The following is a 16,529-nucleotide window of genomic DNA, read 5'->3' as shown; positions in this document are numbered from 1 at the left end:
AAAAATCATCTGTCCTCGGTTGAAACACTCACTACCAAGTTCGAAACTGCCTCTGGAAACAACATCAGCACAATAACTGTTCATCAGGAGCTTCATGAAATGGGTTTCCATGGCTGAGCAGCCGCACACAAGCCTAAGATCATCATGCACAATGCCAAGCGTCGGCTGGAGTGGAGCAGTGGAAACGCGTTCTATGGCATGATGAATTATGCTTAATCTGGCAGTAAGTTCTGGGTTTGGCAGATGCCAGGAGAACGCTTCCTGCCCCAATGTATAGTGGAGGAGGAATAATGGTCTGTGGCTGTTTGTCATGGTTTGTGCTAGGCCCCTTAATTCCAGTGAAGGGAAATCTTATCGTTACAGCATACAATGACATTCTAGACGATTCTGTGCATTCAACTTTGTGGTAACAGTTTGGAAAAGGCCCTTTCCTGTTTCAGCATGACAATACCCCCATGCAAAAAGCGAAGTCCATACAGAAATGGTTTTTTCGAGATCGGTATGGAAGAACGTGACTGGCCTACACGGAGCCCTGACCTTAACCCCTTCGATCACCTTTGGGATGAATTGGAGCCAGGCCTAATCGCCCAACATCGGTGCCCAACCTCACTAATGCTCTTGTGGCTGAATGGAAGCAAGTCCCAGCAGCAGTGTTCCAACAATTGGTGGAAAGCCTTCCCAGAAGAGTGGAGGCTGTTATAGCAGCAAAGGGAGGACCAACTCCATGTTAATGCCCATGATTTTGGAATGCGATATTCTCAGAGAAAAAAAGACTCTCAGTCGGGTGTTATCGCTGCAAACTATCTATTAATGAAATTGTGTGTGACACTTCTTATTTAATTGTTCTCAAAAAAGTATGAAACTTTGCCAATATACTGTTATGAAATGGATTCTCCTTCTGAAGAGTCAAATCAATTATGATTTGATTATCAATTAAAGTTTTGCGTATCTGATAATATTGGTGATAGTTTTGTGTCCAAAGGAAATGTGATGTTGTAACTGATAATGATGGTGATAGTGATAATAATGATGATGATGATTATAATTTTTCTGATAATGATGATAATGATGACAATATTTCCTCACTGTTCAGTAACAGTGTATGTGTGTTTTTCAGGGTATGATGTACCTGGAGGAGAGGAGACTGGTGCACAGAGACCTAGCAGCCCGTAATGTGCTGGTCAAGTCCCCCAACCACATCAAGATCACTGACTTTGGTCTGGCTCGGCTGCTGGACATCAATGAGAAGGAGTACAATGCTGACGGGGGCAAGGTAAGCATGGCCAGGAAAAGAGAATGTATGCTCCAAAAACACGACCATATGCTTTTTCTCTGTTTCATACTCACTACTACTTTCTCCTCTCTGTCTGTTCTCTGTCACTTCTATTCTTTTAGATGCTTGTAATTCCCCTCACCTTAGTGTACTGAGTGAATAGCACACACATCCTCCTCTTAAAGTAATCAATAGGTTGCTTCTCTAATGGAACCCTGTATAGTGCACTTATTTTGACCAGATCCCTATGGGCCCTGGTCAAATGTAATGCTATTTATAGGGAAAGGGTGCCATTTTGGACACACTCAAGATAACCCAGTGAATCAGTTCAGCTGTTTAAGCTGCAGCCAGCCTCCTGCGATGTGATTCCCATCCCACTGTGTTGTGAGCTCTCTGTGGGGGGCAGCTCTTAGGCCAGGGGGAGAAAGTGCTGTTTCTTGCGCGGGTTAATTTATCTCCTCTCCTCTCCTCCTCTTTAAAAAGCCCTGGAGCTTGTTCTATTGTATGATCATGATACTGTTAACCTCTAAGGGATGGGTGGCCCTAAACCGGGAAGGTTGTTGCTAACGTGTGCTAATGTGACTAGAATGACGTTGTATACAACAGCCAACTTTCCGGGACATAGACATGTCTTATACAGGAAGCTTAAATTCTTGTTAATCTAACTGCAGTGACCAATTAACAGTAGCTATTACATTGAGTGAGAGTGCACAACAACAAAACACTTTTATCAAAGCAAATGGTTTGATACATTCAACTCTGAAGGTAATTAATGTTCTTCCATTCAGTAATAATGCTCTGATTTGTCATCCTGAGGGTCCTAGAGATAAAATGTAGCATAGTTTTGTTTGATAAAATCAATTTTTATGTTCAAATGTAGGAACTGGGGTCTACAGTTTGACCCCACTGCTGTCTCTGACTCCACACCCACCCCGCCCGGCCATCTAGATGGAAAGTTAGTGAATAAGCTAATGATCCATCATGTATGACATTCCTGGGAGTGTGTAAACTTACATTATTTATTACCATAGCATTTTTCAATGTTCGCTATAGTTATGTACTTGAAAATGTATCAATTGACCAATTCGGCACATTTGGGCAAACTCCTTGCAGATTTGATACAGTAATATAATATATGTGCAGTAATATAATTCTTTGCTGGATCAGTCTGAAACTTTGCACACACACTGCTGCCATCTGTTAGCCAAAATCTATATTACACCTAGACTCCTATCTGAAAGTATGGCCTTTCTCTTGCATTTCAAAGATGATGGAACAAATGATCTTTTACCAGATCTAATGTTTTATATTCTCCTACATTAATTTCACATTTCCACATTCTTTAAATTGTTTCCTTTCAAATGGTATCAAGAAAATGCATATCCATGCTTCAGGGTAAAATCCTTAAGAGGTTTTAAAGGGTATTTAAAAGAAACCTGAGCATATGACTATAACTAATGGGATATACAAATGTGGGTAGACATCTAAACTGGGTTGTCTCTGCCTCCCAAATCCACCCAATTCACTTTGTAGTGCAATACTTTTTACAAGGAACAAAAAGGGCTTATAGGGCTCTAGTCAAAAGTAGTGTACTAAATAGGGAATAGGGTGCCATCTGGGACATTACTCTGGTCTCTAACATAACACTAGCTATGTTTCCATTAATTGTCGACATTTAGAAAGTTTGCATTGAAAATAGATGCGACTGCCTGCTAGGGTGCGTTTATATGCAATAACAATTTACTCATATTTGCTATATTCTAATTATGTGCCAGTGTGTCGCCTATGTGCTGGCAGGGGTGATACTTGCAGATCTGAAATGATTGGATGGTGAAACCTGCCAGCCAACCAGAAAACAAGGTGGAGCAATTCAGGCATTCTTGAAAGTCAGAACAATCCGGGCAAATAAACATGATTGTTATAAAGTTGAAGAATATATTTAGAAAGCAGTAGGCCTTTAAAATGAAATGTGGAGTGGAGCTTTATAGTTACGTGATGACATCACGTTCCCCGTGTACCTTTAAAATGATTCAGGAATCATAATCTATTAAAAAAACACAGTTTTCATCAACATTTGTCTCAATTATGAAAATTAGACAGAAGAAAAATCCCTTGTTCGAGCGGATACAAATGTTGTGGATCTTTAGAAAATGTATCCTATATCTGCTATATCCTTTCCGTTACACATCAGTCCCCCCAAAATTTGCAACATTGCTTTTTTAGAAAAATCCTGGGTCAATTGAAACATGCTTAAATGACCCTGCAAAAATGACAAAGGGTTTTCATATTGACAAAGATTTGTGATGGTTTTAGAAGGCTTTATCACAACAGGAGCTCGATTTTAGCTCAGTGGGGTTTCATTCATATTTCATTTATCAGGTAAACATACACTATAACTGCCTTGTTGGCATAGTATTTGCAGCATATTAGCACACAGGCCTATATGGCATACAAACAGCTTCAGTGAAGGTTAAGTTGACCCCAAATGGATCAGTAAACAGATAGCAACTTTACTCCCTTTTCAGACTAATCTTGGTCTGAACAATACATCCGTAGTATTGTCCTGGACTTAAAAGCAAGCTCAATTGAAAATCTCCAGGAAAATAGCTTTTTACTCCAAAACTAGGCTTAAAACCAGCCCTTTGTTTTTTTAAATTCAGTTCATGTTCTCCAACGTTGGCTAAAAAATTAAAGTTATTCTTCTCTTTACTTGTAGATGCCTGTTAAGTGAAAGTGTCACGTTCTGACCTAAATTTCCTTTGTTTTGTATTTATTTAGTATGGTCAGGGCGTGAGTTGGGTGGGTTGTCTATGTTTGTTTTTCTTGGTGTTGGGAATTTCTATGTTTCGGCCTAGTATGGTTCTCAATCAGAGGCAGGTGTCATTAGTTGTCTCTGATTGAGAATCATACTTAGGTAGCCTGGGTTTCACTGTGTGTTTGTGGGTGATTGTTTCCGTGTCTGTGTTTGTTCGTCACACGGTACTGTTTTGGTTTTGTTCACGGTTATTGTTTTGTATTCATTGAGTGTTCAGTTCATGTTTTTAAATAAACAACCATGGACACTTACCACACCGCATCTTGGTCCGATCCTTGCTACACCTCCTCTTCAGACGAAGAGGAGGAAAACCCTTACAGAAAGCCATTTATGTGTAGCTACTTGCCTTCTTGCGTTGGGTATAAATTAGCCATTACTCATGAAATACAATAAAATATATGTTCCTCTTTACCTCCAGATGCCAATCAAGTGGATGGCCTTGGAGTGTATTCACTATAGGAAGTTTACCCACCAGAGTGATGTGTGGAGCTATGGTAAGGCTGGGCAATATCATCAATTTAATCAACCAATCAATCAATGTGTTTTAACAGTTAAGTAAGATCCCAGGTGAAATCATAAGATTTCCAATATATCTATTATGTTTGGCAAAAAAAACTTCTAACCTTACACCACTCCTCAGGGGTGACAATTTGGGAACTGATGATGTTCGGGGGGAAGCCCTATGATGGCATTCCGACCCGGGACATCCCAGACCTGTTGGAGAAGGGAGAGCGTCTTCCCCAACCTCCCATCTGCACCATAGATGTATACATGGTCATGGTCAAATGTAAGCTACCCTGTATAACCTCTCTCTCTCTCTCTCTCTCTCTTGCTCTCTCTGTGTCTTGCTCTGTCTCTCTCTTTCTGCGCACTCTCTCTCTCACACACACACACACACACACACACACACACACACACACACAGCCATATAGTGTAGGATCACAGATGGTACAATGCCACCCTGTCCAGGCAGAGACACCATTCCAGCACTACCCTTGTGTTTCCTGGCTGTACTGTGCTGGCTGTGGCTCCTCTCTCTCCTCTGGCTGTGGCTCCTCTCTCTCCTCTGGCTGTGGCTCCTCTCTCTCCTCTGGCTGTGGCCCCTCTATCTCCTCTGGCTGTGGCCCCTCTCTCTCCTCTGGCTGTGGCCCTCCTCTCACACATTGGGGCCAGGGTGTTTCTAACTGACCAACAGCCTCTGTCACCTTCCTCCATGATCCTTTGCCCAATTTGTAGTACCCACGCCAACCTCTCCCTCATAAAATCGGTCAAAATCAAATCAAATGTTATTTTATTTGACACATGCTTTGTAAACAACAGGTGTAGACTAACAGTGAAATGTTTACTTACGTGTCCATTTGCACAATGCATAGTTAAAGATAAATATATAAAATAAAAATATAAATGGAAACTGTAGCAGCAGTGTATGTGGTGGTGAGTGTGTGTGTGTGGTGTCAGTATGCATGGTGTGTATGTGTATTTTTGTGTCTCTCTCTTGAGGAATCCTCCTGCAGTATACCTTGTCCGTGTTCTCTATCTCTAAAGTTCTTTGTTGTCCCCTCCAGGTTGGATGATAGACGCAGACAGCAGGCCCAAGTTCAAGGAGCTGGCTGCAGAGTTCTGTAGGATGGCCCGGGACCCCCAGCGTTACCTGGTCATCCAGGTGACTTACCTTCCCCTCCTATACCCCTGCTTATGAGCGTGAATGACACTCTGATGTGTGGATATCATGACTGTACAGTCATTTGTATGTCTCTCCCCCTCCTCCCCCCCCCCCTCCAGGGCGATGACCGTATGAAGCTGCCCAGCCCCAACGACAGTACGTTCTTCCAGAGCCTGCTGGATGAGGAGGAGCTGGAGGATCTGATGGATGCTGAGAAGTACCTGGTCCCTCACGCCTTTAATGTCCCACCACTGGCATACACACCCAGGACACACGTTGATTCCAACAGGGTAAGGCTCCACTCTCCTCTCCCCTCTTCTCTTCTCTTTTCTTCTATTTCTATTTCCTCTCCTCTCCTCTCCTCTTCTCTTCTCTTCTCTTCTCTCCTCTTCATCCAACAGGTTAAGGACCTGTGTACAGAATGCCCTTCTCAGTATACATTCTATTATATTCTATAAAAATGATTTTATTTCTCTTCCCTAACTTCTTTACTTAGAAGCTCAGTGTCCTTTGATATTTAATCACAGTCGTATACAACCGAAGACAAAGATCACACTGAGCTACTCCATCATTCAACCTGTGTTCTATTCATGATAAACTCCCCTTAAATTCTGCCTTAAATTGTTTTCTTCTGATGTCTGTTTCGGATACATTGTGTTGACTGGTTGATTTCCCATGTTGGTTGGACTCATCTGTTGCACTGAAATTGGATTCCACTTCTCAGGATGTAACTGCAGTGTATATTATCACAACATACAGTACATACACAGAATCTACATACACAGAATATTGGAGGGCTACGTAAAACCAATAGCCACAGTATTTAGTGTGTTGTTATGGGTGATGAGGAGGACGAGAGGAGGAACAACAGAGGAGGCGATGGGAGGAGTTGACAGAAGAGGAGTGACAGAGGAGAAATAGTTACAGGGTAGAGGGTTCACATTGTGAGCTCTGGAGTCTAGGAGAAGGAAGAGAGGAGGATGGGAGGAGTTGACAGAAGAGGAGTGACAGAGGAGAAATAGTTACAGGGTAGAGGGTTCACAGTGTGAGCTCTGGAGTCTAGGAGAAGGAAGAGAGGAGGATGGGAGGAGTTGACAGAAGAGGAGTGACAGAGGAGAAATAGTTACAGGGTAGAGGGTTCACAGTGTGAGCTCTGGAGTCTAGGAGAAGGAAGAGAGGAGGATGAGAGGAGTTGACAGAAGAGGAGTGACAGAGGAGAAATAGTTACAGGGTAGAGGGTTCACAGTGTGAGCTCTGGAGTCTAGGAGAAGGAAGAGAGGAGTATGAGAGGAGTTGACAGAAGAGGAGTGACAGAGGAGAAATAGTTACAGGGTAGAGGGTTCACAGTGTGAGCTCTGGAGTCTAGGAGAAGGAAGAGAGGAGGATGAGAGGAGTTGACAGAAGAGGAGTGACAGAGGAGAAATAGTTACAGGGTAGAGGGTTCACAGTGTGAGCTCTGGAGTCTAGGAGAAGGAAGAGAGGAGGATGGGAGGAGTTGACAGAAGAGGAGTGACAGAGGAGAAATAGTTACAGGGTAGAGGGTTCACAGTGTGAGCTCTGGAGTCTAGGAGAAGGAAGAGAGGAGGATGGGAGGAGTTGACAGAAGAGGAGTGACAGAGGAGAAATAGTTACAGGGTAGAGGGTTCACAGTGTGAGCTCTGGAGTCTAGGAGAAGGAAGAGAGGAGGATGGGAGGAGTTGACAGAAGAGGAGTGACAGAGGAGAAATAGTTACAGGGTAGAGGGTTCACAGTGTGAGCTCTGGAGTCTAGGAGAAGGAAGAGAGGAGGATGGGAGGAGTTGACAGAAGAGGAGTGACAGAGGAGAAATAGTTACAGGGTAGAGGGTTCACAGTGTGAGCTCTGGAGTCTAGGAGAAGGAAGAGAGGAGGATGGGAGGAGTTGACAGAAGAGGAGTGACAGAGGATAAATAGTTACAGGGTAGAGGGTTCACAGTGTGAGCTCTGGAGTCTAGGAGAAGGAAGAGAGGAGGATGGGAGGAGTTGACAGAAGAGGTGTGACAGAGGAGAAATAGTTACAGGGTAGAGGGTTCACAGTGTGAGCTCTGGAGTCTAGGAGAAGGAAGAGAGGAGGATGAGAGGAGTTGACAGAGGAGGAGTGATTCTGAGTGTGTAGCTATAAGGTGGAGGGTACACAGCGTGAGAGAGAGTCTCCTCAGTGAGTGCTGACTACACACCTGCAGACCACCGCTGAGACTGGGAGATCAGGAGGGGTAGGAGGTGACGGGGACGGGTAGAGACCACTCAACCACAGGAGGGGAGGGGAGAGGACAGGGGAGGATGGAGGAGGAGGTTGAAGGAGGGATGAGGGGGGAGAGTGTTGGAGCATGGGGAGAAGGGAGATGAAGGAGACTGACTCTCCCTTGAACCAATACTTTTGAACACAAGTACCAACACTCAGGAGTATGTATTAGAACCCTATGCCCCTGCAGAACCCACAGCCCATCAATGTGCACAGTACATTAAACCTCTCCTTGTTTCCCTACAGAACCAATTTGTGTACCAAGACCCTAGTTTCGATATGGAGGACATGTTGGGGACCATCCCGCGGGTGCTGTCCCTGTCCCCAGGGGACCAGTCTGCAGGGGGGCAGGGCGGTAGCGGCCCGGAGCACCAACGCTTCGAGGACCAGCGCTGTAACGGCACACTGAGGAAGCAGGCAACTCCCCGGCCCGCGGGACCTCCTGGTTCAGACGGAGCACCAGGTGACGTAGCTTCCTTGATGCTTAATATATTTTGTTGATTTTTAATATTTGTTTTGTTTGTTTGATTGTGTTTTATTTGCCTGCGTACAGCATTGAAATTCCTATGTAATGAAAAACCCTATACAAATAAATAGTATTATTATAATTATCTAGCCTCAGGTGCAGTGGAGAGCAGCAGTGGACAGCGCTACAGTGCAGACCCAACCATCATGCTGGGGGAGAGAGGAGCTAGAGGAGACACCGACCAGGATGGATACCTGACCGCCATGAGGGAGAAGGCCACCTCAGGTACAACATGGTGTCACTATTCATTGTTTTCCTTTTCTCACGTGATGCCATGTACTACAGGAAGCACTTCTTAACTGTTTGAAATAGCTTTTATCCACAGCCAAAGACTTAGATTTGTACATTTTGGTGCTTTTAGTTCTGAAGCTTTGCAGTAACTGATCCAGTTAGACAAAAGACAAAAGTTCAGAAATTCTCAAATAGGTGAACTGTTCTGATCCTTTCCAATGAGCCTTGTCTGTTACCAGAGGGGTGTACTGTTCTGTAGTGTACCTGGTGATATCAGATTCCAAGTTTCATCATCTCCTTCTCTTTCTCACCCTTTGATTCAGACAGAGAGCTGTAGAGACCAAGGCTTACACACCATCACACACACATAGAGGCATGTCAGATGCTAGTGAAGAGATCCGTAAGATCAAAATACTGCAAGCCTTCTGTTCATCCTTTGAAAGCCTCTAACCCCTCTCTATATATATCTCTCTTTCCCCCTCTCTAACAGACTATCTCAACCCTGTGGAGGAGAACCCATTCGTGACCCGTCTGAGGAATGGAGCTGCCCTAACCCTGGACAGCTGTAACCCCTATCAGGTCAACTTTTTAATTATTATTAGGACTATTTCTTATGGACTCCTGTATTTATACACCGTTTACTTTTTACTGTTATCCACATTTCCCCCTTTTTTTCTACTCTTTTTTTATCTGGTAAAGTGTGTTTTGACTCTGTTAATCCTGAGGAGTCTAAGTCATTTGTTCATGACATCTACTACCCAAACACATGGAATTGTCATACGATAGTAATAACATGGACCATCTAGCTATTTGAAAGCACTTTGACTAAACTTTGACTTGACTTGACAGGTGGCACCCAGTGGCCCCCAACAGGCAGGCTCTGGCCCCAGAGTGGAGGACGAATACGTCAACGAGCCCCTCTACCTCAACACCTTCCACAACCCCGGAGTTGGAGACTACAGTGACTACACCCTGAAGAAGAATGGGTTCACTGGGGGACACAACCCTGCCCTCGCCACCCTGGTAAGCCAACCAGGCGCCACTGGCCTCACCGCTGGTCAATCAGGCACCGCCCAGGCAGGAAACCCTGGTCACAGCGTCCAGGCAGCCCACGCCCATGGAGTCTCTGCACAACCAGGATACTCTGTTCCTCCAGGCCTCGGTACAGCCGGCACCCACCCAGCCCACCCCTCCCACCTAGCCCACCCCGGGTATACCCTTCACCCCGGCCTCACAGGCACCATCATGTTGGACAAGAAGAATAGACAAGACAAGAACAAGACTTTTGACAATCCAGAGTACTGGCAGCATAGCCTCCCTCCCAAGGCCACCCTGCACAACCCTGAGTACTTGCAGGACTGCAGCACACGCTTCTTCTACCGGCAGAACGGCCGCATCCGGCCCGCCGTGGCCGAGAACCAGGAGTACCTGACAGAGTTCGCCCTGAAACCTGGGACCGTGCTGCCGCCCCCACCCTACAGACAGAGGAACACTGTGGTGTAACGGGGAGGAGGATGAGGAGGAAAGAGGGTCTGGGCCAGGAAAGGTGGAAGACAAGGGGAGGAGGAGGGGAGGATGGGAAGTCCCTCTCTCACTCAGCCACACAATATTTACGTATCAATCCTGGTTCCCTTCACCAGCACTGGACTGACACATCTGAACTGACACTGGATTACAGTAACATTACAGTAATATTATATTATAAGACATAGTGCTGAGAGCCTCCCACCTTCTACGAACCCAGGACTGATGTTCTCCTCTCTGTCTGTCTATGTCCTCTACACTGGATTACAGTAACATTACACAGAAGTACTACAGTAATATTACAGTAATATACACTGAAAGTTTTCACAGATTCACCTGTAACCGAATACCCGAGACCCGATCCGAGACCCGAGAGGGGTCGGATCCAGAATTCTAAATAATGTCACGGGTCTGAGTCAGATTTGATATGATTGTCACGAGTCTCGGGTATGTGTAATTTTAACTAACTTGTCCGGAAGGACCTGTAAAGATCCAAACGCGACTGCTGCAGAAGAGAGGGAGAGAGAGAAATTGCGTAATTTATGCTGCTTTTTCACGAGAGTGGTGCGTGTAGCTTGTTGTTGTTGTTGGCCAATCATAGGTCATCAAAGCGGCAGTAGGCTACAGTCATAGAGTCTCCGTGTGGGGCAAAAGTTAGGAGATAGCTAATCAATGGAAGATGGAATTAAAATGACAGAATTTAAATTTCAAGGAGAAGGATAGGCTACAACGACCAAGAGACAATAGGTAGGCTGCTACTTTATATTCTAAAAGGAGTTGTTTGTAACTGTGTAGGACGAGAAAGTGCATGCAGCCTCAATTAGCCTAGCTAGCTAGCTAGCTTAAGTAGCTGCTCTTGGTTGGATGCACTCAAGACAGGTACTACGTAATCATATTCAATGATAAATAACCTAGCTTTGGCAGCTATTAGTCTACGATAGCGAGAGTTGGCTTGGTTGGTTGCCATCTTTCGTCTCTCCCTCCGTGCTCCCTGTGTCACTTGCTCACATTCACAGTAGCCTACACACACAGCACGGCCCCTGCTAGAGCATCACCTCTCTCTACCTTCTCTCCCTTGCGCTTTATCAGCTCCGTTAATAAAGTAGCTTAAAAATGTACTTTTCTGCTGCTTCCCTCACTCGGATTGGATCAGACCGGGTCTGGAACCGACCAGGTTTATTCAGAACGGATCTAGTTGTCCTCAGGTCCATTTGGAATGGGTCTCTATATTGAAAAAAATAAATGTATGCATATTAGGTCCGGGTGGGAAAGCCCAGGTCCATTTCAGAATGTGTCCAACTTTTTGGACACGTCAATACATTTAATATAAACTACTGAGAGCCTCCCCCCACCCAATAACCCAGGACTGGTTTGATAATTGACAGCCTCCCCGGTCACTCTCAGCCCCATTCTTAACTCCTCCTATACCTCACCCATTACTCACCCTCAGCCCCGCCCCTTCAGTGTTGATTACAACAACAACAGAAGGCTAAGTGAAAAGTTACATGTAAATGACAAACAGTGTCGGTCTCTGTAGATGTGAACAGACAGGACAGGCCAAGGAACAAGGAACTTGAACCACTTACACTTACAGTATATTGTTTGCTCATGATCTCTAATATATTATTTTATTACTAATATGATTTGTGTAAGAACCATGCAGTGATTCACAATCAATACACTACACTGAAAGTCTTGGAGCAGCACATTTTTCCAACTGGGTTAAATGCATATTGTAGCAATCCACCATCCACACATACAGTAATGTCATAGATAGCCGTTGGTGTGCAGTATATCAGGTTCATATAAGAGAACACACATACATCTGTGTATACACTGCTGTTCCGTGACTGTCTCTCAAGCCCCAGCCACGCCATACATCTGTCACATAATGTGGAGGATGCATTCCTGTCCGCTGGCTGGCTCTGTGCGGCGTCTTTGATGTTGACATGGTTCGAACCCCTCTGAATATGCAGTAGAATTCCTACATTTATTATACAGCTCCACTCATATCAGCTATAACATGTTAATTTGTATCTCGCGAAGAAGGAATACGTGCGCCCAACCTTGAAACATCAATAACCCTGTTCTAATTCTATATATGTACATGCACGATATAGACATACATGCAAGCATGCACACAAAAATACACAAATACATACACATACACACAGAGAAAGAGATAACATTAGCGCCGTGTGCATTACGTTTTTGGACCAGGACCTCCATTGCCCTTGGATTCTAAAGCAGTGGAGATAACAGAAGCAAAGGCAGGGCAGCGGGATGAGAGGACAAAGCCATTCAGCAAGTAAATGCCACAATGTCATATGTATGCAAAGCTTGAAGGGCCTATGCTGAACACAGTGAAATACAAGAAGAAGAAAGTGCCACAGGATTTAAGAGGGAATAGGCTTATCTGTAAGGAGAGGATCGCCACCATCCAGCCATGGTGTTCCTTCTAACCCACATGACTTCTGAGGCAGACAAATGACAAACCCCTGAATCGATGCAGTCATAGAATATAAATAGGAATCTGCTATATGTTGCAATATCTGTTTTTTACTGACAAACCCTGGCAGAGTCTGTCTGTTTGCTTCCCTATCAGAGCTGGTTACAAAAACCTCAGGAGAGGACTGATAAGATGGGGACTGTACTCTGAACTGGACAGACAGACAGACAGACAGACAGACAGACAGACAGACAGACAGACAGACAGACAGACAGACAGACAGACAGACAGACAGACAGACAGACAGACAGACAGACAGACAGACAGACAGACAGACAGACAGACAGACAGACAGACAGACAGACAGACAGACAGACAGACAGACAGACAGACAGACAGACAGACAGACAGACAGACAGACAGACAGACAGACAGACAGACAGACAGACAGACAGACAGACAGACAGACAGACAGACAGACAGACAGACAGACAGACAGACAGACAGACAGACAGACAGACAGACAGACAGACAGACAGACAGACAGACAGACAGACAGACAGACAGACAGACAGACAGACAGACAGACAGACAGACAGACAGACAGACAGACAGACAGACAGACAGACAGACAGACAGACAGACAGACAGACAGACAGACAGACAGACAGACAGACAGACAGACAGACAGACAGACAGACAGACAGACAGACAGACAGACAGACAGACAGACAGACAGACAGACAGACAGACAGACAGACAGACAGACAGACAGACAGACAGACAGACAGACAGACAGACAGACAGACAGACAGACAGACAGACAGACAGACAGACAGACAGACAGACAGACAGACAGACAGACAGACAGACAGACAGACAGACAGAAAGAAAGAAAGAAAGAAAGAAAGAAAGAAAGAGATGGGAGGGTTGTGTTAATTTGGTACCAAACAGAAGACAACAGACTGAAATAGGGAGTGATTACCTGGACGTTGTGAAGCGGTTTGTTACGGTGTCCCATAATGAACATGATCCACATGTGTGGAGAAATGAAGGATTCAAGGAGACTGGATGGGTGGCAAGCAACAGACACCAGTTTTTCTGGGACGGGAGAGGCCTGAAAACTTGGTCTGTTCCTGGGCGTTAAGAAGCATAACTAAGCCCCAATGTGGTGGACACTACCCTGCAGGACACTACCCGGCATTGTGAGTGCTTGTCAAACTGAATAGGAGAGAGAGCCTGAGAACCTGATCTGGTCTTGGGTTGGCCATGGGTAGTGAGGAGTGAAGAAAGCATGGAAATACACTGGATTTAAACCTATTACTCGCCAAGTAGACTGTCATCATTACCAGACATGTTCTGTGGATTAACAGAACATCAGATAAGGACAGTTGAAATGCTGTATTTATTACTATATTACAACTAAAACAAGACTGTCTGAACACCAAACTGGTCCATAAAACCAAGGCATTTGCTCCACCACCAAATTCCCCTCCACCCCTACTACGTAAAGTACAGTGCATCCCCTCTCCAACAGTTTGAACTGAGGAATAAAACTGTGCCAAAACATTTGGAGAGATGTCCTTCCTCCACATTACATTTTCATTAAGGAAACACAGGAACTACAGCGATCGAGGACATTGAACACTTTTCTATTCATGTTTGACAATAATGTTGATTGAGATAGTACAGGTAGACAGACACCATATCTGTGGGAGGCCAGATCCATGTGTCTCAGAATACTGACAGATGATTCTTGTTTTTGCTGCTAGTAGAGGGGGAATACTGTCATCCAGAAAGAAATATTTTGATTTTGGCCTTTTAGATTTTTGGGCAATTTGATAGGACTTATTAACCATTCTGGCACAGCCAAACCTCTCTCTTCATTGTTTCCCCAGCCAGAAGCACATCCGATTCTCCATCGGTTCATTTTAATGATCTTTTATCTATCGCATTGCAGCTAGAGAAAAGGCAGATAGCCTACTCCATTTCACTGTTCATTTTCTCTGCATTGTGGTTTCTGTTTGTAATTTCTCAGTGTGTTTGCATAATGAAGGACAATCCACAGATGGAGCACTTTATTAATAATGAAGACAAGCAGCAGGGTAGAAGAGAGAAGGGCTAGAACAGCCTTACCCAAACTCGGTCGTGGGGACCCCAAGGGGTGCAGGTTTTCGTTTTTACCCCAGCACTGCACAGCTGATTCAAATAATCAGGGGGTGGAGACCCTGGGAAAGCCTGGCCTAGAACCCTGGTCTAGAAACACTGACAGGAGGACTAGAAACGTGTTCATTGGCTCACCACTACCATGATAATAAAATGAAAAGTGGAATGAAAAGGAATAAAAAGTCAGGGAGTTTTTGGAGAAGCATTGTGTTATTTATTTTTATTTTAGTCAAACAGAGATGTTTCCTGGACGGCGTGTTTATCTCCAGTTCTCTTCCTTAATTAAACATATGACTTGCCAAGTGAGTTCCAGCTGAAACACTTCAAAACCTAGAGTCGCCTAGGTGAAAACTGCCGATGTGCCCTTGAGCAAGTCACTTAACACTAATTGCTCCTGTAAGTTGCTCTGCTAAATGACTATGATATCAATGTAAAATGTTGTGATGCTAGCTAGCTAGTAGGAAAAGCTACAATGGCAGGTTCATGAAAGTGGATATATGCCTGTTTATATAGCTGAAGTAGTACAGAGCCTAGTCTACATTGGTAGAACTACATTGCTAGCATTGCTACAGAGCTTATAGTCCTTGACAACAAAGCTACATTGGAAGAACCATGGGAAAATATAGAGCTGTTTCGATAGCTGATCATGAGGCATTACAGAGCCTAGTCCTTGTGGACACAGACCGCTACAGTGATAGATTTGCTAGAGAACTTATAGTCCTTGCAGACAATATCCATGTTTGGATATTAGGCCTGATTGGATAGCTGGAGCCTCTCTTAAGGCAGCGTTTCTCAAAATCAGTCCTGGGCCCCTCCCTTTGTGCATATTTCGTTTTTTGCCCTAGCAAATAAAGCTTGGTTAGTTGAATCAGCTGTGCAGTGCTAGGGTAAAAACCTAAATGTGTACACCGTGGGGTGGACGCCAGTATGTTTAATCACTGGTGTCCACTGACTCCACTGGTCCTGTAGACCATGGTTTCTCAAACTCGGTACTGCCCCTCGGTACTGCCCCTTATATGAAGGCAATCAGACACAGGCTCTCAAAATCCTAGCATAGTATCACACAGGGCTTTTAGCTGGCAGGGTGTTATAGCTTTCCTTGTCCACTAAAGCTGCTATGTTCTGCTGTTCTGTTCCGTGGGGAAATCATGTCACCCAACATCTCCAATCAACATGCCAGAGAGAAATACTGGCGGACAGGGCACTAGTTTCCAACCCTTAGCGGGGTAAAAGGCAGAGATATTAGCATTCCACAAATGTTACGAGATCAATGCATCAATGTTACAATAGGTTGTCTGAGAATTAGCATTTAGGCGCTGTGTTGCGCTATAATGGCAGCAAGGGAAGCCAGTTGAGTTTTACTTATTCTCAAAAGATGACTAAAGAAATGTACACTACATGACCAAAAATATGTTGAACCCTGCTCTTCGAACATCTCTTTCCATTCAAAATCATGGCCATTAATATGGAGTTGGTCCCCCCTTTGCTGCTATAACAGCCTCCACTCTTCTGGGAAGGCTTTCCACTAGATCTTGGAACATTGTTGCGGGGACATGTTTCCATTCAGACACAATGGCGTTCCAATTCATCCCAATGTGTTTGATGGGGTTGAGGTCAGGGCTC

The 16,529-nt window shown here is 44.6% G+C and overlaps 2 protein-coding genes across 2 annotated transcripts in view; both read left to right on the top strand.

Moving 5' to 3' along the window:
- LOC115113735 (receptor tyrosine-protein kinase erbB-4-like) overlaps window positions 1-3,096 on the top strand; it is a 305,373-nt gene extending 302,277 nt beyond the window's left edge. The window contains exons 22-23 of the mRNA XM_065013396.1: window positions 1,118-1,273; window positions 3,049-3,096. Coding sequence (XP_064869468.1) covers window positions 1,118-1,273; window positions 3,049-3,096 — 204 coding nt within the window. The remainder of the gene's footprint in view (window positions 1-1,117; window positions 1,274-3,048) is intronic.
- Window positions 3,097-4,510: 1,414 nt separating this feature from the next.
- Window positions 4,511-13,024, top strand: LOC115129730 (receptor tyrosine-protein kinase erbB-4-like). Its single transcript, XM_029660400.2, has 8 exons — window positions 4,511-4,582; window positions 4,729-4,875; window positions 5,654-5,751; window positions 5,871-6,041; window positions 8,257-8,473; window positions 8,627-8,761; window positions 9,258-9,346; window positions 9,617-13,024. The coding sequence occupies exons 1-8, from the start codon at window positions 4,522-4,524 to the stop codon at window positions 10,268-10,270; spliced, it is 1,572 nt and encodes a 523-aa protein (XP_029516260.2). The 5' UTR covers window positions 4,511-4,521; the 3' UTR covers window positions 10,271-13,024.
- The last annotated feature ends 3,505 nt before the right edge of the window (window positions 13,025-16,529 follow it).

The sequence above is a fragment of the Oncorhynchus nerka genome, linkage group LG1, assembly GCF_034236695.1.
Source record: "Oncorhynchus nerka isolate Pitt River linkage group LG1, Oner_Uvic_2.0, whole genome shotgun sequence".
In the NCBI taxonomy this organism is placed as follows: domain Eukaryota; kingdom Metazoa; phylum Chordata; class Actinopteri; order Salmoniformes; family Salmonidae; genus Oncorhynchus; species Oncorhynchus nerka.
Note: the sequence above shows the minus strand (reverse complement) of the source record. Positions and strands in the feature narration are given on the sequence as shown.